The sequence below is a fragment of the Podarcis melisellensis genome (genome assembly GCF_964234715.1).
Source record: "Podarcis melisellensis genome assembly, chromosome: 6".
In the NCBI taxonomy this organism is placed as follows: Eukaryota; Metazoa; Chordata; class Lepidosauria; order Squamata; family Lacertidae; genus Podarcis; species Podarcis melisellensis.
Window position 1 is genome coordinate 40364850 of NC_138538.1, and position 26315 is coordinate 40391164.

Genomic DNA, 26315 nt, shown 5'->3' on the forward strand with positions numbered 1-26315 from the left:
TACCTACTGTATTTTTTGCTCTATAAGACTCACTTTTCCCTCCTAAAAAGTAAGGGGAAATGTGTGTGCGTCTTATGGAGCGAATGCAGGCTGTGTAGCTATCCCAGAAGCCAGAACAGCAAGAGGGCTTGCTGCTTTCACTGCACAGCGATCCCTCTTGCTGTTCTGGCTTCTGAGATTCAGAATTTTTTTTTTCTTGTTTTCCTCCTCCAAAAACTAGGTGCGTCTTGTGGTCTGGTGCATCTTATAGAGCGAAAAATATGGTATGTGTAACCTAGAAGTGGGAATTGGTCAAACCCACCAACTTTGAGATCCTTGGATGTACACACCTTGAACCTACCAGAAACATTACAAGGCAATTATATATCTTTGTGAAATAAATTAGAAACTCAAATGTTTCTTTAGTTAGGCTCATGAAAGCTGTTTTTTCCACAGGGCGGAGAACTTGCTGAGAAGTTACAAAGACACCCAGATAACTCTTTCTGTCTTTGCTATATGACTCCAACAAGTTCCTCTTCTGGGAACAATGACACTGATTGTGTCATTGGAGATAACAGTAATATTGTATATATTCAGGGTCGAAGGTGCTATACAAAAGCTAAGTGTTAGCGATAAAGCACAAGCTCCAGTCCATTCCTTTCAACAAACTACTTAAACACCTACTTATGTCTAGCTGTAGGCTTTGAGAATCACAGCTACCTTGGAAGTTACGGTAGTTCCTTTGAACAACTTGAGCACAGAATTGTTGAAAAGGGATGGAATTAAGTGTGCCTCCAAACACTTGCTAGGCCAGACCTAATGATAGTGGTCCATATTCACCGTTACTGTAATTCCTGAGACCTCTATGGATGTTCAAAACTCTCCACATTTAAAGGTACTGATGTGTCCATATCAGCCACCCAAACCTCCTCTGAACAGTGCATGAGATTCCAGGGGTCTTGGCACTTAAACAAGGTTTGTGTTTCATTTGGAAAATTAAGGCACATATGCAGTGTATTGACATCCTGAACAGGATAAGCGGCATAGCCTGTATTTTTACACTGCTCTTTGTATCTTCCCTTAATACTCCAAATATGAGCTAAATGATAACATTTACTAATTTAAGAGTTTAGGGGGATCTGCCTGACAAACCCATGACAATATGTCTACTGCCATTATCCGACAACCAGGGTATTGAGACTCACTATATAGTCATTTTCAAGCCACCTGTATTGATTTAAAACACTGGGGAATCTAACTCATCCAGAATGCATGTATCATCCATGGGGAATATGCCTGCGGAAACCCCTGCAGTTCCTAGATGTAAATCTATGTCATGGGCATCAGAAATGGTAGCGATTGTGGTATTGGAATGTCTGAGGAAACAAATAAAAGCATTGCCTGTAACGAGGGGAGCAAATAAGAGCAATTAAGGGCACTGGCAGAAATACAACTTGGCATAGACCTTGATGCCTTCCCAAGGCACTCCAGTGTGGTGTAGTGGTTAAGAGCAGTAGACTCGTAATCTGGTGAACCAGGTTCGCTTCCCCGCTCCTCCACATGCAGCTGCTGGGTGACCTTGGGCTAGTCAGGGCTACAGGGAACCAGACAGAGGGCCTTCTCGGTAGTGGCGCCCGCCCTGTGGAACGCCCTCTCATCAGATGTCAAAGAGATAAAGAATTACCTGACATTCAGAAGACATCTTAAGGCAGCCCTGTTCAGGGAAGTTTTTAATATGTAATGCTGTACTGTTTTTAACACTGATTGGGAGCCGCCCAGAGCGGCTGGGGAAACTCAGCCGGATGGGCGGGCTATAAATAATAAATTATTATTATTATTATTATTATTATTATTATTATTATTATTATCACACTTCTCAGCCCCACTCACCTCACAGAGTATTTGTTGTGGGGGAGGAAGGGAAAGGAGAATGTTAGCCGCTTTGAGACTCCTTCAGGTAGTGATAAAGCAGGATATCAAATCCAAACTCTTCTTCTTCTTTTTCTTCATCTGAAAAAGTCTGATGCCTCCAAGTTCATTATAAAGGATGTCATGTTAAGGGAGCTTTCTTCTGTCATAATTATGGGTCATGCCCCATATTAAACCTGCACCTGCCCCCATCAGTGGTAGCTGTTACCTGTTACACATGCTCTGTTCATCTGCGATACTTTGGCCAACTTTTAGAGCTGACAAGACCAAACTGTGTAGTAGTTAACAAGAGACAGTCAGTTGGGTCATGTCAGGACATATCTCTGCAGTGGGGACAAGCGAGTCTTAAATGTTCCTAGCATAGCCCCACAGTCCATCCCCCTCTGCTGCGGACAATTTGTTCAGATCTCACTGCATGGACAATCTTGAGCCTATCTTGAAGACTGAATGCCTTCTGTGTCTTGTTTTGTTTGCTCACATTGCATTCCCCCCCCCTAAAACTCCGAAATGTCTATTCAGGCTTCTTTGTGGGAAACCCCCTGGACATAAGGGTAGATGAAAATAGATGCTGTTATATTAACTATTTTTAGATCTCATTGTAATTGTGCCTATCGTGCAGAAAGTTCTTGCCTTGCTATGCCATACTGGTTGGTCTGATCTGGATCTCCAGCTCTTGTCAGTAAAAAGGAGTCTTACTTGAATTGAGGACAGGGAAACACGAAGGCAGAAAATGTCCCTGAAGCAGGCTACATTTGTTTCTTCTCCCCTTTTTGCTCTCTGGATTCCATCATATAGGAACCTAAATAGAAATATTCCTCAGTAGTCTTCCAGCCTCAGTAGCCATAGAAACCAGCTATTTTTATCTATTTTGCATGATATCAATAAATGACTTTTTCTACACTGGATAGACAGGTCAACCCAGCTTCCTGCTAACTGGATGTCCTTAATAAGCCATGCATATCTGTTGTATAATATTGTACACTGAGAAGGGAAAACAGGATTGTTTGTAAGTGCACAAAGGATTCTGCTATGTAGATAATTCACATTCTATTACATACCCTTTCAGAGAGAGCAAATATTTATGAGAATTTTTAGAATACACCCTTTGTAGTATTGATTTTTTTTTAAAAAAAATGTATTGAGAACCAGGTGGTGGTGGTCATTTATCCTTGATACACAAGTATTTGCTTTTAACTAAGATGCCAGCTTTTTTTTTTAAAAAAAAGACACAGCACAGTGTCTCCTTAAGATTAAATTAATTACTGTGAGAATATCATTGTAACACTAAAGAAAGCCAGCCAAAAATAGTGTAATTGTTTTATGGAATCCAGTCTGTATTTGCTAAAAGAGGCTTTTATAAAGCAGGATAAATAATCAAATTTGTATGCTCAATAATCAAGTGCACTTCACAAAAGAACATAATTGCAATTTGTAATGCAGGATGCTTCTCCTAGGATTTCCAGTCCCACAATTGGATGATTATGGTAGTCTGCCATATCTCTTTGGAGTCCTAAATGTTTATCCATTTATTTACATTGCAGAGATGAAGGCATTGCAATACATGTAAAACGTTTATTTGAAACCTATACAGTAGAGTCTCCTTTATCAAAACCTTAATTGAAAACTTGTTATCCGAATTCACTGTGTACTTCAGAACTTTTGTATCCCTCTGAAAATAATATTTCCATTTATGTGGCCCACTGAGTATTTGAATGCTTTAGATGACTCCAGAGCCATTTCAACACACATATCTGTACAGAATTGCTGTATGTGCCCTTAAAATCCTATGAGCCTTTTGGTTGGGGAAATTTTTCTGGTGAAAAAAATGGTGCTAAAAATACATATTCATGGATTGTATGTGATATATATGATATATATTGATACAAAGTAAGGCTCATTGACATCTTGCTAGATGTTACTGAGATTACCTTGCTAAAATGAAAGAGAGCATTCTACATGCCCCAAAACCTTAGCTAAGGTAAAATCAGAGAAGCCCCACTGACTTTATTACTGATGCAAGCCTGCTGAGCATGTTATATATACATTCCAGTGCTTTTCAACACTGACACAGCAGGACCCTCTTCCAATCGGATCAGTAAACCCCTCACGGCACAGCTGATTTTCTTTTAGCACTTAACAGATATCTTTTGGGTTGTAACAACATAAAGCCCAAAGACTTCTGCTCTAACAAGGTGGTTTACAAGGTTGTATTATAAATTATAGATGCCTATCATGTCTGTATCTTTCACTGAAATACTTGCCGATCGATTGGCCTTCTGGCTGATTAATTCCCTTTTCTTCCCAATGCCCGTTTTCGAACCAGCTTGCTTGACTTCCGTTCCTTCCTTTGTATTTTCTTTCTGTAAACTATGCACTTGAAGTAAGCACTTTTTTGCTCTAACTGTGAAAGCATGCTTAGGAGAGCAGATATGTTAATTGCTGTAATAAACAGACTTTATTATTACGTCTCTGTGCAGTCTATAAATTACATCTGCTGTTGCTTGATGCTTTCTTTATTGTTACTACGGATGAACTGAAATACACCCCTAACCTGAACCACTGGTTACTTAAACAAGTGAAAGGAGCACAAAGGTAGAAACACTTGCTGACTATGATCAGGAATAGAAAGCAAAAGGGTGGCTGAAAGAGAAGGCAAATGAAGCCGCTTTGCTGGAAAATGAACTGTCCACCCTCCTTTTTATTATTCAGTATGATGCAAACAACACAGAAATAGCACAGCCATTACAATGTTTTCAGTTAACAAGTTTTTAGATCTATATACACTACCCTGGCAGCCTAGAATATTCTAGATGTTTGGGCCACTGGGCCAGGAAATCCAAAAGGTGCCCTCCAAAGTGGCACATGCCTAACATCTTGCTGTTCTTTAAAGCCATCTCCAAATCTGATGCTTAATGGTAGGATGAACTCTGCATGACAATGTGGAAAGGAAATAGAATGAGTGGGAAGGTCCTCTTAAATCCCTGCTGATGTATCTAGGCATATCCACCCTGGCACCTCCAGGCAGGGATGAAGAAAAACCTGTAGTTAGTGTAGACCAGTGAAAGCCAAACTTGGCCCTCCAGCTGTTTTGGGACTACAATTCCCATCATCTCTGACCACTGGTCCTGTTAGCTAGGGATGATGGAAGTTGTAGTCCCAAAACAGCTGGAGGGCCAAGTTTGGTGTAGACTGGTGTAGACCAAGGATGAGGAATCACAGGCCTGGAGGCCAATGTAAAAGCCTCTTTCAAGCCCTCATGACTCTCCCTTGGCCATACATGTTTTCCAGGCCACAGCCCTCACCAGCCCTGCTTTGTACTCTCCTAGGGTGTAGTTGCCTGGCTGGAATATGTATGTAAACTCGGGTTAGGATTGCCTGGATGGAAGACTGAGGGAGAAACTAGTCTACCATAAAGGTAAAGGGACCCCTGACCATTAGGTCTAGTTGCAAACGACTCTGGAGTTGTGGCACTCATCTCGCTTTATTGGCATGACTAAGCCACTTCTGGCAAACCAGAGCAGTGCACAGAAACGCTGTTTACCTTCCCGCTGGAGCGGTACCTAATTATCTACTTGCACTTTGACGTGCTTTCGAACTGCTAGGTTGGCAGGAGCAGGGACAGAGCAATGGGAGCTCACCCCATAACGGGGATTCGAACCGCCGACCTTCTGATCGGCAAGCCCTAGGCTCTGTGGTTTAACCCACAGCACCACCCACATCCATACAAACATAATAAATTCACATTTGCTGATGTGCCCACTCTTGTCTCTGGTCTGTGACATTGGCAATGCTTTTTACTAGAACCAACTAATATGTCACCAAATCATGACAAGCTTTCCACTTCTACAGAAGTCTATCAGGCAAGATGCTACACAAAGTATGGGGGAAGGGAGGAGGAAGTACAAAAACTAGCCTGGGTGTTGTAACCAGGTCAGCTTACAGATTCAGTTCCAAGATGGAGATTGCAAAGTGACTGGCCTCTCCCAGGTGTCAGAGCCATGAGGACCCCCCTTATCCACTCTCTCCTCGTATGTTGTGTAACATATTTGAGTCACAAATTTGTTAGAATTTTGACATTTTGGTTGGTCCTAAGACAGCTATTGCTCAGGGAGATCTTGAGATGAAGACTGAAACCAAAGAAGCATCCAAAAGACAAAATGTTGTAGTTACAGAAAACCTCAGCTACCCTCACAGGTCTAATTCCAGCATTTAATCTAGTGGATAAATGGTTCTCTAGTAAGATGGGTGTGTTCCCTAATACCTTTTATTGCCTTAGATATTCCAGGTTCTAAAAATAAAACTGCAAAAGTTGTCACCAGTTTTAAATAGATTTAAACATGATGGTTTGTTTTATATATATATATATTCAAGGTCTAGGCCTTCATAAGATCATAAGACATACCTGAATGTATTAAAACAATACAAATACAATAAAAAAATCAATAGAAAGATAACCAACATAAATCAGATTAAAGCAGCAAAAAGAATACAGAGAGCCTCCTTTTTTAAAAAAACAAACAAACAAACCCCAATCCAAATAAAAAGAAACCAGCCTTTTATAATATTTCTAGATCACTTGTCTTTTTTGTTATTTCCCAAAGAGAGCAACCCTAGTATGAGAAAAGGACATATGAAACACTATCATCTATATGTAGCCTATATCCAAAATCCAGGAAGGTCACTTGAAACTCTAGAAGAGATCAATAAACCTCAGATTTAAGCCTTATTTGATGTGGAGAGCTCCAAATCTAGTAATCTAATCCAAAATGAAAAATAAATGTGTGAACCACCCTAAAGATGAAGTGTAAAAGAACCACAAAGCCTTTTACACTCAAATCCCTTTCTCTGCTTTAATGGTAAGATATATTCCTGTGAATTATTAGATCAGCTTCCTATTCCTTAGGTAAGATATAAAGAACAAAGTAGCAGCAGTCTGTATCAAAACAAGTACATACTTCACAAAGCTTTTTCCTGGGATATAAAATGTCAATACAAACTTTATTATCTATTGCAGTGGTGGGCAGACTTCAAACATGCAATATCTACTTGTTTCCCCCCTAGAACTCAAGAGCTGGAGCGAAGTGCAAATTATTGGCTTAGAAAGATGGACAGACATACACTTAGAACTAACAAAGAGGGCACCTCTGGAACAACCCATCCCAGAATATTTTTCAGAGTCGGTTCACACAAAAATCCATTCTTGGTTTCTCCCCCTCATCTATGCTTTTTTTGTTTTTGTTTTGTTTTGTTTCAGTAGCCTAATTTCAGGAGGAAAGCTGAAGTTATGGGAGTCAGAAATCTTTGCTAAGGACCTGGATCAACTTTTTGCCTACCCCGACTATTGTATGTGCGTCATTAAAAGTTGAATAAATTATACCGGAAACTTCAACAAACATGTTTAAAAAAACCATTTATTACAAGATACAAGGCATTTAGAGATATCCTAAGGTAAAACTTCAATAGGGGCTCTTCCAGAAATCAGCTTCCATAGGGACAGCAGCTGCTGATCTGAAAGTACATTTTAACAAAAATAAAAAGTGCTGGTAAAAGTGCTAAATAAGTATTTAAAAGCAAAGAATTCAGAGAATGGGCACATAATAGCATTAAGAAGATGAGGTCTGCATGGGGCAACTGAGATTAGGGCCCTGAGCAGACTCTTTCAGAGGTCCTGACAGGTCCAGGCTGCTTCCAGCTGTTGAGGATGCTAGTGATAAGAACAATAAAAAAAGATGACATATGAAAACAATTAGACACCAAAAACTGGTTTTGCTTATATAAACAGCAGATCTCAGAAGACATGTTCATCAAGGCCCATTTTGTGCCATCAGAACCGATGTATTTTTCCGAATATTTGTGAGCATTTTAAACTTTTTAACAGGACAAAATCTGTATCAGTTAACAACAACAAAATTACATTTAATTTGCTTAAATTTGCAGCCCTAATCGGACAAAGTGCGCCACTTTTTTGGGGGGGTGGTCTGATGCACATAAAGACAAGTTGTGAAACTTATCTAATGCCAAAAAACAAACAACTGTGTGAGGTCCCCACCCTAAATCAATAAGTGTCTAAATTTAATGCCTTGGCAAAATGGTCTTCCTGGGTCCCCCTCTGCTTGGTCATTGCCCTGAGTGCACAAAAAAACATGGCCCTGGAACCTGTCTTTTACTTCACAAAACAGTTCGAAAGAAGTGACTGATGCCAAAGCTTGATAAATAGCAGCTTAGATAAGAAAAAAATTAACCTGAAATGGAGTCAGTGGAAGCTATTATTTCAATGGCATTTCCATGTAAGCATTTGTTGGTTTGTACCTTTATTATAGGTATTTAGGGATGCGGGTGGCGCTGTGGTCTAAACCACTGAGGCTTAGGCTTGCTGATCATAAGGTCGGTGGTTCAAATCCCTGCAACAGGGTAAGCTCCCATTGCTCGGTCCCAGCTCCTGCCAATCTAGCAGTTTAAAAGCACATCAAGTGCAAGTAGATAAATAGGTACCGTTCCAGCAGGAAGGTAAACGGCGTTTCTGTGCACAGTTCTGGTTCGCCAGAAGCGGCTTAATCATGCTGGCCACATGATGGGACTGGCGAAAATGACTGACAGAATCCGAGACCAGGGGAAAGAGTCAGCGGAAGAAGATTGGAAGAAATTCAAGGACTATCTACAGAAATACTTTAAAATTAATGAAAGATAGAATGATGTTGGACAGAAATTAAATGGTTACCAGCTGTAATGTAAAGGTGGAAAAATAAGCTAAGATAAGTTATATTAACGTGGAAATAAGGACTTTGTTGAAATTTAAGTTTAAACTGGAATACAAAAGGGGGAGGTGAGAGGAAGTCCATATAAGGTAATGGAGATAAGATTTTGGTAATTATATCTGTTTTGTTTTGTTGTTAAATGTATATTTATGTTTTCTGTTTATGTTTATGTTTTCTGTTGTGTTAATTGGATTTTTTTTTGTTTATAAAATTGAAAAACTTTTAATAAATATTTATATATATATATAAAAAATCATGCTGGCCACATGACCCAGAAGCTGTCTGCAGACAAACACCGGCTCCTTCAGTCAGTAAAACGAGATGAGCGCCACAACCTGCAACTTAATTGGTCAGGGGTCCCTTTGTTGTTTTTGTTGTTGTTTAGTCGTGTCCGACTCTTCGTGACCCCATGGACCAGAGCACGCCAGGCACTTCCACTGCCTCCCGCAGCCCACTTCACATATAGGTTAGTTTTCATATATCTTTTCCCCCAAAACACCAATGCCTCTTTGGTCAGAGGTCTGCACATTTAATTTTATGGCAGCCAGCAGCAGCAGGCTGCCCTCAGTTTAAAAATAACTATTTTGACAGTTTTGATGCAGCTATGTGAACTACATGATTTTTGCATTCTGTACTGCCTGGAGCTATATGAGCTGAGAATAAGGCAGTAAGGAAAAAGATCAGACAGTGCCATCTGCAGGGCTTTCCCTCGGCTTTTTTTCCCACAGAACACAGCAGCTAGCAAAGCAGCACTTTGGAAACTTAATTCCTTCCACGAGGGCACTTTGCCACAGCAGGAGTCTAAGATCCACAGTAGGCTGAAGATAGGCCAGGTTTTTTGGATATAAGTGAAAGCAATGAATGGTGTCATAAACATCAATTACAGAGATCCCTGATGAGGAAGAAAGGGTAGAAGGGAAAATTGTCACTTAACCCTTGGGTTGCAAGCTTATTGATGAAGCCGTTAAATTAACCTTTTAAAACTAATTGCACAAGCATCCCTGTTTACTCAGACAACATCTGGAGAAAAGTTAATGATTTTGGAGATTTTCAGTGCAAAAAAATTAAGTATAAATTTCATACAGAACCATCTTAGAAGTATTCTCTTTACTAAAGATCCACCGTCTTCAAATGGGCTGTATGGGGTGTTAGGACAGGAGTAGTACCTCTACTGTTGGGGGACATGTTGTGCTCCTTCTGGGGTAGTTTCTCCATCTTTGGTCCCCACCCTGCACTCAGCTCTCATCTGTGGCTCCTGGAAGCTGTCAGCATTTGACAGCAGCCATACCCCCAGGAACAGCTTCAACTGGCCAGCTAAGCCAGGTGAGAGTAGCTGATGGGTCTCAAACCATCAGTGAGTTAGGGATTTTCCCAGCATGTGAAGACAGGTTCTGGCAGACTGATGGATGAGACCAATAGTAAGTCCAATGGTCAAGACGGTGGTTTCTGCACGTGCTGTAGAAGGGAGGGGCAGATGGGGCTCATCAACCTGGAAAGGGAGTTCATCTAGGAGAAGGAAAACTCTGATCCTAGATCTCCGCTGCCTTGCAGGATACCTTGGGGGGGGGGAGGCAAAGGAGTAAACCCTACAAAAATCCAGAGTGGAGTCCCTAAGACGGTTTGATGGTGCCTTGTAGGTCTTCTTCTGGCAACTCCAGCAGCCAAGCTGGTGCCAAACATACTGATCTACTTTCATTTGGACCACATCAGTGAAGCTGAGAGGAGGGTCTTGTCATCTGGGCAGCCCAGGACCTCCATACACACTGTACAGGCTTATGGCCTGGAGAGGTCATTTTGGTGCTACTACTGCAGCAATTTGACTTCACCCCTGGAGGCACACTCCATTGTGTCTTGAGGCAGAGGGATGCCAACAGCCATCTTGAAATAGTGCCTGATGAGAAATATGCAAATTGCTTTAAAAACAAACTAAAACACTATTCCCCCCCCCCTTTCAGAACCATTGCCTCATGCAAACTGATACAGATTTAGTCAATCTGATCCATTATTTTATCAAGTAGCAACCTGATCCTGTTAGGTGAGCTAAAAAGCACATTGATTTGGATGGGTTGGTGTGTGCTATCGCTGCCTAGAATGCAGTTTCACATATACACAGGATTTCTGTGGTGACAATCCTGTGCACTTACTTGGTAGTGGTGATGAAGCAGACTCAGTACACAAAGAAGCTTGTACCATACTAAATTTGGGGTCAGTCTTCAAGGAATTACAGCACTGTAGCTTTTACTTGGGAGTAAGTCCCATTGAACTAATTATTTCCTTTTGAGTTCTAGTTAAATGTGCTTAGACTGCAAACAGTCTATACCACTATTTATATTTATACCACTATATATTTTCTAGGAAAGCAGGAATTTGGTGAAATGCTGGCTCTCCTACAGGCATGCACATGGATGGTTTTGGCTGGACTTTAGTTGGCAGGTGGCAGCTATAACATTTATTGGCGTGGGTTACGTGGACTCAAGTCTTCCGTGGCATCAATGTTATCGACCTGTTGTGTGTGAAAGTGTACGCGGTTTACATCTTCATTAAATTACAGAGGTGAAGTCAATATGGAGACAACAAAATAGGAGAGTCTTGTTGTGCATTAAAGACTTTAACCATTCACGAGAGAGGTAAGAAGTGTTGGTCTGCCAACTGAGGACTTCTCATGCCTCAGAAGACTCGGTCCACAAAATAGCTACACCTTTTTAAAGTGACACAAGGCTCTTTGTTGTATTTTCCTATCAACAGCGACAGCTCGCTCTGCAAGCACCGCGTTCCCTGCCCAGAGACAGCCACTTCGAACCTTACAACTTATTGCCCCCCTCCCCGCCCGCAGGACCTTTAGTGGACCTGTCCAGTAAAAGTATGTTCCTCCCCAAGGTAGAAGCAGGTGGTAGCTTCCGGCGTAACTGCCTTCTCAGTGTCTGTTTCCCGCGTAGGTTCCGCCCATAAGAGGCGTGGTCTGCCTGGTGGTTGGCTGGGTAAGCACATAGGGGCTGTCCTTCAAAACGGCGGTTTCAAAACAGCCCGAGAGGGCGCGAAGCTGTTGCTCCTCCTACTAGCTGCCTTGACATCTCTTTCTGCGGGGGGCTTAGAGTAGGGTTTTGAAGTGAAAATAAGGAAGGCTATGTAATTTCTTTACTTCCTTTGGCAAAGGGTAGCCAGTCTAGGAATGCAGAAAAAGCAAGGTCCCCCACCTCGGTGAGTGTGTATTTAAAAAAAAAAAACCCAAACAGAGCAGAGCGCATGCGCAAAGAGGAAGCGGGAGGGGGGAAAAAAGCAAGCCGAAGAGCGGCGGCAGACTCTTCAAGCTGAGCTTTCGAAGAGCTTCCTAAGACCTCGTGGCGCAACGGTAGCGCGTCTGACTCCAGATCAGAAGGCTGCGTGTTCGAATCACGTCGGGGTCACGGGTCCCCGGGAGGGGATTTATTTTACCCCTTCGATGAAGTTGTAAGCAAGCGGAGTCGAAGGTTTAAAAATACCTTATGTTTAGAAACACGCCGTTCTCTCTACGCCGGCCGTTTAAGAGCAGGGAGGGCGCCCCCTCGGGGTTTGCAGTGCAGGGTGAGGAACCCAGACGGGGGTGAAAACGGGCGTAAAAGGCGCGGGGGTGGGAGGGGCGTCGCGTTCCGCGTGGAATGTGGCGAATGGAGCGCGACAGCTTCGTGAGAGCGAAGGTGGGAAAGCGAAAGGGCGAGGCCCAGTTTGCTACCGTCCAGGACGAGTTAATAGGGCCGAGGGGCCATCCAGATTCATTTGCCTTTCCTTTTCCAAAGGAGGGAGGAGGCAAGTTTGAAAAGTAATAGCCCTTTAGGGAAACTACCTCACAGAGCACTGTGAATTTTTGTAGGGCATTATTAAAGCCCCTCAATGAGGTAAATATAGAGCAAAACAAGGTTCAGGAGATGCTTTTGGGGAGGCCCTAAGGAGTGCTTTTTTTCCTTTAAAAATGTTTAGGGGTACTCTTATTTTGACTCAAGAAAATCGATTTATAGTTCAAATCGGGGGAAATAAATACAGAAAATAGTACAAAGTAAAAGTACAGTGCAAATACAGTAAAAGTACAAAGATTCACAAAATGTTTAGGGGTATGTGTACCCCCAGAAAAAAAACACCGGCCCTACCCCTTTTTACACTGCATTCTGTTACTTGCTGTTTGTTCACAATATTGAAAACGTGGCCATTTTCATTTTTAAAAACCCAGGTGTCCTATTTTCTATATCCCTCAGAAAAAGAGAAGGGTGAATCTGAAATTTTATCCTCTTTCCAGCCCCTCACTTTCACATACATTTTAAAGAACATGGCATTCAGATTTTTTTTGAAATGGAAAATTAGGGACTGAGAGGGTCGGCTCCAGATTTGAGAAACTCCAGGGCAAAAGTGCTTTGGTGGAGCTGGCCAGGAGGCTTACCTAGCTGTTTGTATCAGCTGGTTGGGATCCAGCCTCCCTTTTAATTTTTCACAACATCTGTGATCTAGCATTACTCTGGGGGAATTGTGGGGAATTAAAAGTGTGTCCCCATACAGCTGTACGGACCAGATGTACTGACACTGCTGCATGTGGGACACCCTGACCCACATTGCTCAGGACCTCCTCAGACTTGGAGCTGGTCCTATCATTCCCCCAATTTTTCATCCCATAAAATGTGTTCCTAGCTGCCGCAACCCCAAAAAAGGCATGGGGACTTGGTGTGTGTGTCCGTGTGATCTGCTGGCTTCCGAAGGGTGCCAAACGCTTGTGCCAGTTCTTGGGGTGATTTAATTGGTAACACCTAAAAGATGTGAAGATGCTCACCTCAAGGGTATTCCTCCTGGGTGCCTCCTGACTTGCTGCTTTGCAGAAATAATTCTGGAAATACTGGTTTCTGCAGTTAAAAGTGTTCCATTGTGCTAGTGCAACAAATCCACTTTCTTTTTTTAACCTGGACTTCTTATGGTTAGGAAAGTATTCAGAGTGTAGCAAGAATGAATGATTGACAGGAAGATGCGTAAACATTCCACAAACAAATAACAAATGGTCAATTATACACACACACACACACACACACACACATACATACTGTATATTTCACAAAAAATATAACAAGGTAGTGTATGACATAAAAGCAGAATACTGCAGTAACAACAGTAAAAATCGGTGAAAGCCAATTGGTAAAAATATAAAAAGCAATAAAGACCAGAAATAGTCTGCTCTCCCTTTAAATTTTGTACAAGTAAATCGGGAGGAATGCTCAATAAACAGGTTGTCTGGAGGAGCCCTTGGTATGATTTATATGTGGGGATAATAAGAGTTTTGAAGACAAAATGTATTCTGAGAGCGGATTTTAGAATATATACTGATAGATCTTATACAATAAAAACTCGTGCCTTTAATCATTTACTGTATTTTCAATTGGGTTACAATAGAAATAAGGTCATAAAACAAGCTGGAACAGCACATTGATGCATCTTATAATATTGGCTTGAGAGCAGGAAAATATGTATATGTAAATCTGAAAAGCAGTTTTGTTCTTTGCAATGCTGTACTGCAGTTAGTGGTTGGAATCTCTTTTCTCTACTTAGCTGTGTTGTTACTAATCGGATCATACTGCTATGGGGGGGGATGATGTAATTCTAAACACCAGTTTACTTAAGAGTTTTCAAGGGCATGCAGTGTGCCTTCCTCTCCAATAGGAGGTGCACCGCCTCTTTTGGCTCTCTCTTTTGCAGAGAGTGCCAGGAAGACAATGAGTTTTTTGCACTGTGCCATTTCTGCCCACCTTCTCCTTGCACACACAGTTTATCTTGCATAACTGCAGTCCTGTTGAAAGAAACGTTTCTTTGCTTCTATAGGGCAGGCTACAATTATAGCATGTTACTTGGTGAGCTTCACAAGATGTGGAGGGGAGTATTAGACATGGGACAGTAATCCCTCCTCTGCTGAAAAGTCTAGTTTTGCCCAAAATATATCCATTCATTCTGGCAGTCACTTTTATTGGTTCATCATGATTCCTGACACTCTTTCTAGTTATATATACTTTCATTTTTGGAGCACTTAAACTGAAATTTTGGCAGAATCATTTTTGTTGGTGTTGTCAGTGAGATATGTCACTTTATACTTAATTTGCTTTCTACATTTTTATGAATATGCATATAAACATTGCAATACTGTTCATCTCATCATTCTTTTAAGACCATAAGAAATCATTCCAAAGCTGGCACAAATCCAGATGCAGCACTTAAACTAATTCATGTTTACTTGTCTGATTCAAAAGTGATTAATGGGGGGAAATACTGCAATAAAGAGAGTATTCTTAACCAGTGTTGTGTTTTTTTCATAGACCCTACCATTAGGAGATATGGAGAAGGTTACTGTTGATGTGCACATTGAAAACAAGGGAAAAGATTCTCCAGAACAAGGCTCTGTGGAACAAGACTCCAAAGATGAAATTGATGTTACAGCTCTGAGTGACACTGAGCTATGGGAGCTTCTCTGTGCATATGGAATCACCCCTGGACCAATATTACGTATGTTTCAGAAGAGTGATCACTAAAACAGTGATATAAAGGGCAGTTGAGTCTAATGTAGTGAGGAGTTGAATTTGCAGTAACAGATGAATGATTTCCAGATTAAGGCAAATAGTTGTCAGTCCCAGCTAGAGGCAAGCCAGTTCTGGACAGGGAGAGTGTATGCAATTGATTTGAGGTTCTTTTTTTCCTTTTTTTTGTTTTGGACAGAATGAATGTTTGGTTGCTGCAGGTCAGCATGGGCACATGGCTCCACCGCTATGCCCATGGTGCCTTGTCCTTGCAACCACTCTCTTGGTAAATGGCAGCAGCCTCTGTGTTGGGAAACTAGGTGAGCAATGCCTCTGCCCTGCCAACAGCTACTGCATAGGAGAGGGCAAAAATACTGGATAGTCCTCTGTTGGGAATCCCCCAGCTCTAGATTTCCATCCAGCTCTAACTATGATTATCAACCATTCTGAGTATGTAAAATTTCCTGTTCAATGCAAACAATTTAATAACACTTTGAAATGCAGCAAGCTATTGCTATAAACATTTGTGCACTGGCCTGTTTCTTTTAGCTTCTACAAGGACCATTTATGAGAGCAAGCTCCTGCAGTTGATGAAGCAATGCCCAGGAACAGCAGCTGAGTTGAACAGTGAGGTTAATTCTGAAATTGATGGAGAAGGTAGTACATAGTAATCATTCCTTAAATGAAATGCTTTGAGCCCCCACCCCCAATATATAGTACAGTCCTAATGGCTAACATAGATTTGTTGTAAATTCAAATGATGACATTCATAATTAAAGTAAGCATGTTGTGGGGATCTCATTCTGGAGCAATCTCATAAAGGGTTGGTGTGTGTTTGAACCATTCTTGGGATTGAGTTGTGTGTGTGCTTTTCAGGTTTCAACCATGCACATTATTTGCATGCATAGTTCCCCATCGTGTTAGGGATGCATGTGCAGAAGACTACTGAGCATATGGCTGGCACAAGGCGCCTGGATTCTGTAAATTCAGAAAACAGGATTGCTGAAAGTACAATGGCTTGGGAAACAAAGAAATGCTTTACCTATTTGAATAGTAGAGTGTGGGGAAGGATGTTCTAGAAATCTACCTGAGAATACTTCAGGAAAGCATATCACTTTCGTAAAATCCCATATCCTAGCATTCTGCACAGTAAATTCAGCTACTTCAGAGCTCTTGAGTTTGGAACTCCATTTTTGAAAGTATTGTGTTGTATAATGTGGCATAGATGAATCAGTGACAGTTACTAAAAATAATAATAATATTCTCACCTAGGAAAAACCACAGAAGTAGTCATCCAAACAAATGGCCTCACAGTGACAACTGAACATACCTCTGGGTCTGAAAATGTAAGTAACCCAAGGCATGAATATTTTATGGCTATAGCTAAATTGTGAGCTAATATAAACTGTGATGTACTTTGTGTCAGACTCCTGACAAGTGAAGCAATTACTCCAATCACATAATTAGAATGTTCTTCTGTGGCTTCTGTTGATGCACTAGAGCCCTAGGAAATCTGATGCAAAATAGATTTCGCAGATAGTTAAGAATATTCAACTTTATTTACAGACAGAAAATACACATCAGAGGAATTATAACTGGGAATGTAGACGAATTTCGGGTATATTTAAACGGGACAGAACAGCATTCATATCCATGCAGTGAATTGTTCCATGATAGATCTTCTAATAATCAAATTGGCTACTTTTGGTTGTTAGCCTAATGAAGATAAATTTTGGAGAAGCAATCATGGCAGAAATTGATTTTCTGGCAACCCACCAAACCCCCTAGGAATGCCAACCTTGCACTTAAGCACTGGTCAGGTCCAACAATGTGTGTGTAGGGGGGAATTGCTAGATACAAGTCACACCTCAGACATGCTTATCTAACCTGTTATTCTTTCACAAAGAGTTTACAAACTCAAGAGTAACCTGTTACAATGCCCAGCCATATTTCACTCCCTCACTTGATTTCTCCTGAGGTCAGCTGCTGGGTTGTCTGCAGGAGCAGCACTTGAAACACAAACCTTTAGTCTCTTTTGGAAGAGTTTATTGGCCAAAGGGGGCAACCCCAATATTCTGTGATGTTTATGATGCTATTAAAAAAAACAAAAAAGGCTGCTTGCTAACTCAGGAGTTACCCAGATATCCCATGCTAGTAATTTATGGGTAGGAAAACGTCTCTTTAAAATTATGCATTAATTTTATTTAATCCTACTATTGTATAGAGTAGTTGGTCTCTGTGCAAGCACATCTTTTGGTTTTTCACCTGTCCAAAATACTGCTGAGAACTCTCTAAAGTAAAAGTCTATAAACTGATACCTCCTCTCAAGGGGGAAAGTCCTCCCACTACACTTATCTCATAGGGCAAAACACACACTATCATTCTTGGGGTTTTTTGGTCCACTGAAGCAGCATTGTGGAAATGTTTATTTCTTAGTGAATTTTGTTAGCCATTTTTCATAGTTATGGGCTCATTTGTTTTCAGTTTCCTTTCAGTTACAGTCTCTGGCCTGTTAATTTTTATCAGGATTTGTATTTTACTTTTTATTTGCTTTTCCTCCTGCCCTGGTCACTTACTGTGCATCAGACTTCATTTAAGAAATGTCCTGGTAGAAAATGTCCAGTCAACAAAGAACACAATAACTACCACCACTGTTTAGGTAAAGAACACAAAACTGATTCCTGCCTCTTATTCAAAAAACTTACTAAGCATTCTGATCTCAGAACTCTGTAGAGCAGCCAACTGGTTGCATAGTTTCATGTTTATAAAGCAGTATGCCCATCCTCACCCACACGTAATATCATATGACCTTCTCTATCTTCAGTTTCAGTCATAGTTTTTATGGTTTCTTTTTTACTTCAGAAATCACCTGCAGATGTGGCAGAACGTCAGAAAAAACTCTTGTCATCTGATGTTGAACACAGTTTAGCTAAAATAGTGGCAGAAGTAAGTAGCTACTGTTGCAGCCCATTGATTTAGTCAGGCTGATGCAACTTTCATTGTCTGGGTCATTTAGCTTAGTTCTTCAACCTTGGGTCCCTAGATGATGTTGGACTACAGCTCAGATCATCCCTGACCATTGACTGAGGATTATGGGAATTGTAGTCCAACAATATCTGGAGACTTAAGATAGAAGAACATTGATTTAAATAATAATCCTGCGATACTCTTTGTTGTAGTACTTACTTTCCATGGATGCTAATTCTGAAGGATTGCAACTTTGATTTAACTATTTTATTTCCAAATTAGTTTTTTTTATCCTCTGTGGGGGTGGGAAACTGATTCTCTTATTTTCCTAAAGAAAAAAATAATTTTCAAATTTTGGCCAGACTTGTCATATGTTTAAGTTGGCTGCAATTAATGATAAAGCTGGAGTTGCAATGTCTCTTTTACATCAACAGTTTCTCCATTTTTAAAACTCTCAGTGTGAAAGTGTGGAGTGACTGCTGCTAAAGGAATTGTAGCAAGCAGACATTTTTTTTAGCAGACTTGCAATTTACAAATGAATGATACTGTTCATGTAATATGCCTGAACTTTTGCCAAAGACGATAGATCATCTTTGCTATGAATGCTTCCAGCTTTCATCCTTTTTTTCTTGCCCACACATCTTTAATTAATGTCATCTTGTGTATTAACAGCTGCAGGAAATATTGCCAGAGGGTAAAGTGGCACTGCATCGGTCACAAGGACCAAGGAAGAAAGCTGGCAGTCCTGAAAGGAATTACAGACAAAAGGTATTTTTGAAGCGATGGTACAACACACTCAAATGTTAAACCTGGCACTAAATGTGCCATTCTTGAAAGCAGAGTTCTGGAAGCAAAGACATAAAATATCACTTGTGAACAGCACACCACTCTAATATATATATATATATATATATATATATATATATATATATATATATATATATGCAGGTTTTGGTGTCCTCGGGTGTCTTCCCGTGTAAAAGTTGGGGTGTCTAGGCGACGTTTCGACGAGGTCTCACTCGTCATCTTCAGGCTGGTGCTTTCGGCTTCTTGTTACTGGAACAGAGCAGGATCTCAGTGTTTGAGTTCCTATAAATACTGTTGAGGGGGTGTGGTGTATAGCCTCCAATGTTCTGGGCAGAGAGGAAGTTCCCAGGCTAGTGTGCCTTTTCTTCTTTTGTTCCTTAATTACTTGAGGGATATCTTGAGTGATTTCTTGAGTGATATCCTGAGTACCACTTAGGTGGGTCATTAGGTGTGGATTAGTTGCTAAAGTCTTTGTGTCTTGACCTCTTGAACTTTGTGAAGAGTTTTTCTGAGAAGATGGCTGTACTGCACTTAGTTGTGCTCTGGCTTGGCTTCGTGTATAGGGGCGAGCTGTGGTTTTGTGGCCTGTGTCAGCCAGATCTGTGTAGGGATTGCAGGGGGGTGCAGCATCCGGAGGTGCCACCATGGTTTGGCTACTGGATGGTGTCTGTAATTTATCTGTGGAGAGGGTCTGGGTTTGGGTCTGGTGTGGTTGGTTGGTGATGGCGTTCTGTGTGCCTCTGGATCTGGTGTCAGTTTTTGTGGGGAGGGCTAATTTCCAGATGTCTGGCAAGCGGGATGTGTCGGGATGACGAGTGAGACCTCGTCGAAACGTCGCCTAGACACCCCAACTTTTACACGGGAAGACACCCGAGGACACCAAAACCTGCATTCCTGTACCCGTGAAAATCTACGAAAGCAAATATATATATATATATATATATTCATTCTCTTGTTCTTTGCCCAGATACTGAAACTTGATATATATTTGCTAGACCAAAGTTGTCAAATGTTAGATATCTGTTCTTGCTGTAGATGCTAGCTAACCATGATTGCATTGCTTATTTGTGGATGAACTAGAATTTGACTTGCGTTTTTAAAGTCAGAACCTTTTTTTGAACATGTATTTAACCTTCAAGGGTGACATTTCTGAGAAGTTATTATAAACTGTTAGGACATTCAGTTTATGTGTAAGACAGAGTATACAACAGGCAACCAGCGTTTTTATTTGAATTCCTGGGTTGCCATAAATGTTTCACAGGTTTTCATCTGACTTCTTTACTTCCTTTTCACTTTATTGGCACATAAGCGTTTTGATCACAATGTGTCAGATGGCCTTCTAAAAAAGTATGAAAAGGATTCTTTTTCTTAAGATGTTGCCTGTTGTTAAACAGATTTTTAAAAATGTATTTTACTTCTAGTTAAGGCTGGGCAGGTTGAAAAGTTTTGTAGAGGTGCAGCAGGAAGCACACAAGCTCTGCTAGTTTTACAGTAATGTCAGTCTACGTCCCCAGAGTACAACTATGCAGATCATGTCAGTTGCTCCTCCAGATTTCCCTTAGCAAGTAACATGCCCTCTGACAGCTTTCAAGGTAGGAATAATTTAGGTTGTGGAGGACTTAAAACCAAGAACTGGCCATAGTTGTATTTATAACCTCAGAAAAGCAATTCCTGTGTCTGATCTTCATGTCAGATATGTCTGAGCATAAAGAGAATATGTAACTGGCCTACATGGACGTAGGCAGGAGAGGGCAGGTGCCCCCCCAATCAAGTAAAACAATAGAAATAACTAACTGACAAATCACGTCAGTTCTGCCTCCCCAAGTCCTGCCCTTTCCCCCCCCCCCCAATGAAAATCCTGGCTACACCCATGATGGCCTATATGCTTACCATTTCATACTTGCTTAGAAGCAAGCAGTTTCATTAATCAAAAGTGATGCACATATGTGGGACAATGAATTTGGAAACCTGGGCACTCTGGAAATTGCCTCTGGTTCAACACATCAAACCGAGAAAGCCAAATGTTTCACCTTCCCCATATAGAACTCAGGGAAAGTTGTGTCCAGACAATCCATGATGAACTAACACATTTGAGTTTGTCTCTAAGAAGATTATAATTAATAAGAAAGGAACACAATTGTTTTTTTTTTTAAGGGCTTATGCCAGGAACCATTGGGAACAAGAGAGAGAGGTGATATATTTGGCTATATTTAGAGAATCAGATTGATAAAAGCAGAAACCTTATAGTGGGGAACTTTCACATAATAAGATCTAAAATAGAATATTATCCCTACATGACAGTACCATTCAACTACAAGCTTTCACCATAACCACAAAAGGAGGTAACTGCTAGGATGCCTATGAAACAAACATTTTTCCTTTTTGCAGACAAGTGATCTACCACACCAAGACTTTGGCTATCCTGATGTTAATGTTACTGTAGGACAAAGGTAAAGCTCTTCAAAAACTGCCTGACAAAGGATCTCTCTCTCTCTCTCTCTCTCTCTCTCTCACACACACACACACACACACACACATGCACGGAGACATTTCCTTAGAATTCCTAGTCTTGGAAGCAAACTGAAGAAGTTCTGTTATGGCTTTCCATATGTTGTGGAAAAGAAACTCATTGAACATACTGAGTTTGTGAATATTTACAGTACAGCAGAGGTAGAGAACTGGATCAAGCCATTGGACCAGGTCTTTACCTTCACAAATCCCTGTGGGCCAAGTTAGACTGGTGGATAGAACCCGCCACCTATTAATTATTTGATGTTACTATGATGTCAGATGACCTGTTTGTTTCCCAGGAGAAAAGGGTATATGTCCCTTCCCAGGCATCAACAATCAGCTGATTGTTGGCACTTGAGAAGCATCTGTTGAAGGCCTGTGCTTGGCAGTTGAGATTATAGGGGTTTGGGAAGCACTTGGCACAGGACCTGCAAAGCCCTCCTACACAGCACTCTTCAAGTACCAATAACCAGCTGATTATCATCACTTGGGAAGCATTGCACTGGGGGCCTTGGTTGATCGTGGATGCAAAGCCCCTTTCATCAAGCCCTGCCTTTACCTTCCTCATGCCTGCTATCATATATATGGGAAGTGTAGAGTAGATGGATGTGGCTTGGCCAAAACAGCCTTGTGAACCAAATGAGGATTCCTGGAATACCTGATGAGGCTCATGGGCTGGAAGTTCCTCACCTATTTTAGAGCTTACTGGGTTGCATAGGTCAATAATCTTACTCTGCAGATATAAAACAATTGTGTGTTATATTAGTTTCAAGGGAGGTCAGTAGCTTAACACTCTGATCCATGGCTTAGCATAAATGAGCAAACATGGATTCCCAGAGTGAAGATGGGGACTTCAGCACCTTCCCCCTGGTCTTGCTGCTGCTGTTAAGCCATGATTTGGATTAGCATTATACCCAAACCCTAGCTTGTGGTTTCTCTCCCAGACAAGCCTCAAGTGGTAAACCAAGAACAAACCTTGGTTCTAACACCTAAACTAGACAATTATTCCAGCTTTTCTTCACAATTAGTTTATTTGTGGTGCAAGCAGGTGGTAATACTTTCTGCTTTTCAGAGCACTTAATTTTAATGATAGAGGGCAGAATTCATCTAACCAGCCCTGTCAGTCAAAACCTTGCATAAAGACTGCTGCTTGCATTATGGGGATTCCCTCCCCCCACTCCAAAAAAAGAGGCTTTTGGAGGGGTTGGGAGAACTCACAGGAGAGTTGGGAATCATTTCATCTGACAAGGTGAAATGTTTGTGTAGAATTGGAAGAGTGCAATACTTAAATAGGTTAGTCTGAAGGTAGGGAACAATTGATTGCTGGGAAGGGGAAAACAAGCAACAATGGACTAAGCCTTTGGAAGATATATCTTTGTTGGGATGGGATTTTACTAGTAGTTCATCAGTTGGCCTAACAAATGTGCTGCTAGAAAGCTTGAATGGTTTCCAGAAAAGTTAGGACAGAGAATTTTCAACAGCATTAAGCTGTCCAGCCCCTGCCATTCAGAATACAAAGTTCCCACCCAGTACCACTCCTGCACCTGTTCTATACAAAAATGTTATTCTGAATTATAGTGCTGCAGTTTAGTAATCCTGTATCCAATTTAGTAATTCTAGTTTCCTGTTTTTCTAGGCTAGGATGCTGATCTAGTGTGAGACTACATGTCTTAATTTGAAAAGTGTTAGGCAATGTTTCTCTTTTTAAAAGTATGATCAGCAATATTGCTTCTTGTGTTTCTAGTGCTAGAAGAAGAAGAAACGCAATAAAGGAGAATCCTCCCTCTGTGAAACAAGATCCTGAAACCAAATGCCATGTAGTACCTGGGAGATCAAGAGAAGGACGTATACCAATACGTGTAAAGATTGCTGCTTTTGCCATCTTCATGTTCCTTCTCTTTGTGTATGTAACTATGGAAACTAATTTTCATAATCCATTCACAAGCTTTGCCAAGGGCAAATGAGTGTATTCTGTCTTTTAGAAATGGAGTTGTTAGACCAGACAGGGTGGTTCTGTCTAGCTGCTTATGAATTAAGTATTTGGGGGTAGCTGATTAAAACACAAAAAGAATTATCCTGTGTGTGTGTTTTTTTCCTTTAGAGTTTGTATTAAATCAGTTTCTCTTGACTTAAACATCTGGTAGCATCACCTTTCTTTATAATACCACTTTTCATTGTTGAGTTCATATATGGACATTTCTTTAGAAGGTTGAATTAAAATTGCTCACTTTGGCATGTTGTGCCATTTTAGGGGGGGGGGGAATCATAGAAAGTTGCATTATCTCTTTAGCAGTCAATTTTCCATTCTAGTTACTAGACCATCTGCCCAGAAAATATTGTTTAAGCTGATGAACCAAGCAGTAAGAGTTAGGAACCCAGAAAAGCAATATGCCAGCAGTCTTGCTCCCCCAGTATGTATTCATGCCTATAAATTTTGTTGCAGAGTGGTTCTCTGTAGGTGCTGAGCAGGACATGTGTCCCCGTCCATACTGATGAGCTGAGGTCATGTCTGCATGTTAGAGCACAGCCAGACACTTTACCTCAAGCAGAAGCCCTTATTACCTCATATAGGACAGGCTTGCAGACTTCTCCCAGGAGGAGATGGACCACACAGAGAGCCTGAGAAGGAGCAAGCTACTAAATGGTCCAGGGCAAAGGACAGGAGAGCTCCTGCTTGTGGTAAGGTGTCCATCTGTAATGAAATGTGGGTATGCAACTGTAGCTCACTCAGCTCAGAATAGACTGGTTTTATTGCCATCTTTCCTTCTGATTGGCATTCTGACATCTGGGTATTGAGAGTTTAATTACACCAGATTCTTTTTGTTTGTTTACACAAATTAGACCAAAGCTTTTCTTATATAAGGCTTTGTTTTGTGAAGTATGAAAGTGATTACATTATCAATTTCAACTCCCCTTGTTATAGGTTGAATACTAAGAAACTACAGTAGAATACTGGGTTATGGAGTCACAGCTTTTGTAGTCATGGTTTTTAAAAAGCATAAAGTATCTCAAATGGTGAAAGCTCAAAAGTTGCTTTAAGACAAATTTTAACTTTTTAGCAAATGCCAAGTTACCTGTGCAATTTCTACAATCTTTGTTAAAGTGCTTTATTTCATTTCTGTCATCCTAAATTGTACACCTTATGATTTTCTTCTGTGGTAACAAAGGGGCACAAGCAGCAATCAAGTTGTCATTCCTCTCATTCAATGAATGTTTCCTGTGATTACTTCCTGACATATAATTTAGTAAGAATGAGAGATGGTTTGGTTTGATATCTTCTAACATATCCATGAAAATGATATTGTACAATTACCTATAATAATGTGCAGGAAGCCCAGGGTAAGGAAAGTTGACTACTGAAGCTCAAAATCTTATGGGGGTTTTTTGGGCAGGGGGTATGAGAAATCTTTTTATTGTACATTCATGATGATTTTATACTTGGTATCTTGTTGGTTATGTGTCATCCCACTTTTAATGCTATTTGCACCTGATAAACTTTCAGGTTAATACAGCTTCATTTCCAATCCTGTAACATTTAGTACCAGAAATGTGGGTGGGGTGGGGGGTTGTTCTGATTTAGCTGTGCTATAGTGCAAGAGTACCATTGACATAAGTAGATGGAGTTGGATTTTGGGGTACCTGAATTATTTTCTTTTTTTTAAAAAAAGTTCCTATGTGCTGTAGTTCAAAAGACATAAGACAAAATGTGAGCTCTCCACCCCCAAAATTTCTGTAAAATGCTGGCTGATAGTCCCTGCTTGAGGGACGCGGGTGGCACTGTGGGTTAAACCACAGAGCCTAGGACTTGCCATTCAGAAGGTCAGTGGTTCAAATCCCCGCGATGGGGTGAGCTACCGTTGTTCAGTCCCTGCGCCTGCCAACCGAACAGTTCGAAAGCACGTCAAAGTGCAAGTAAATAAATAGGTACCACTCCAGCGGGAAGATAAATGGCATTTCCATGCGCTGTTCTGGTTCACCAGAAGCGGCTTAGTCATGCTGGCCACATGACCTGGAAGCTGTACACCGGCTCCCTCGGCCAATAAAGTGAGATGAGCGCCGCAACCCCAGAGTCGGTCACGACTGGACCTAATGGTCAGGGGTCCCTTTACCTTTAGACCCTGCTTACAGGGTTTCACCCAGTGAGTGAAGTCAAAGCTGGAATTGGTGAGTGACCTTTTTGGACAACTAGAGCTAGGCATTACTAAGTAGTTGCCATTTCTGAATTTATCTCATTGCTGCCCATCTCAGGCATTGCATATTGGGCAAATCATTTCTAGAATGTCTTCTTAATTTCAGGACAGCCTTCAAGTTTGAGGTGGTCCTGGGCAGTGTGTTAGCTTCCATTCATGTATCTCAACAGCCTCAGTTCACAATATCTATACTCTATATAGAGTGTAGCGCAGCTCTCTTTTTCTTTGACTACAAAATTTTTCAACCTATTTTGTATATATTATAACAGTGAGGCCCAGATTTCCCCCATGTTCTTGAAAGGGACTGGTTGCCTAAGGCAATTTTTTTACTTTCTTAAATTTGGTATCACAGCTTTCCACCAATGTTCAAGGTGGCCAAGAGCAATAAAATACAAATACAATAAGACAACATAAGTTCAAAGCCAATGTGAGATTTGAACAGATGGTGTCTTTTAGCTCCATACCTCATCTTAGCCACAGCACTGTAGAGGTCTAAACTTCTGTATGGCTAGCCAAAATTTTTTATTCTAGTTTCTTTATGAAGCAATGCCAATATCCAAGTTAGAGTTTCACCTGCCAGAAAAAGAAGGCTTCCTTTTAATATGGGAATGGATTGATCTCATATAGTTTCCCTTTGTTCATGTAAATGATCAAGGTGAATT

The 26315-nt window shown here is 40.9% G+C and overlaps 1 protein-coding gene across 1 annotated transcript; it reads left to right on the forward strand.

The window, feature by feature from the left end:
• The first annotated feature begins 11879 nt into the window (after positions 1-11879).
• Positions 11880-23537, forward strand: LEMD1 (LEM domain containing 1). Its single transcript, XM_081916493.1, is given in 9 exon segments — positions 11880-11932; positions 11934-12012; positions 14981-15167; positions 15728-15835; positions 16451-16524; positions 18041-18124; positions 18818-18913; positions 21341-21402; positions 23208-23537. Coding segments are annotated over 9 exon segments (936 nt in total). The 5' UTR covers positions 11880-11906; the 3' UTR covers positions 23428-23537.
• Positions 23538-26315: the final 2778 nt, after the last annotated feature.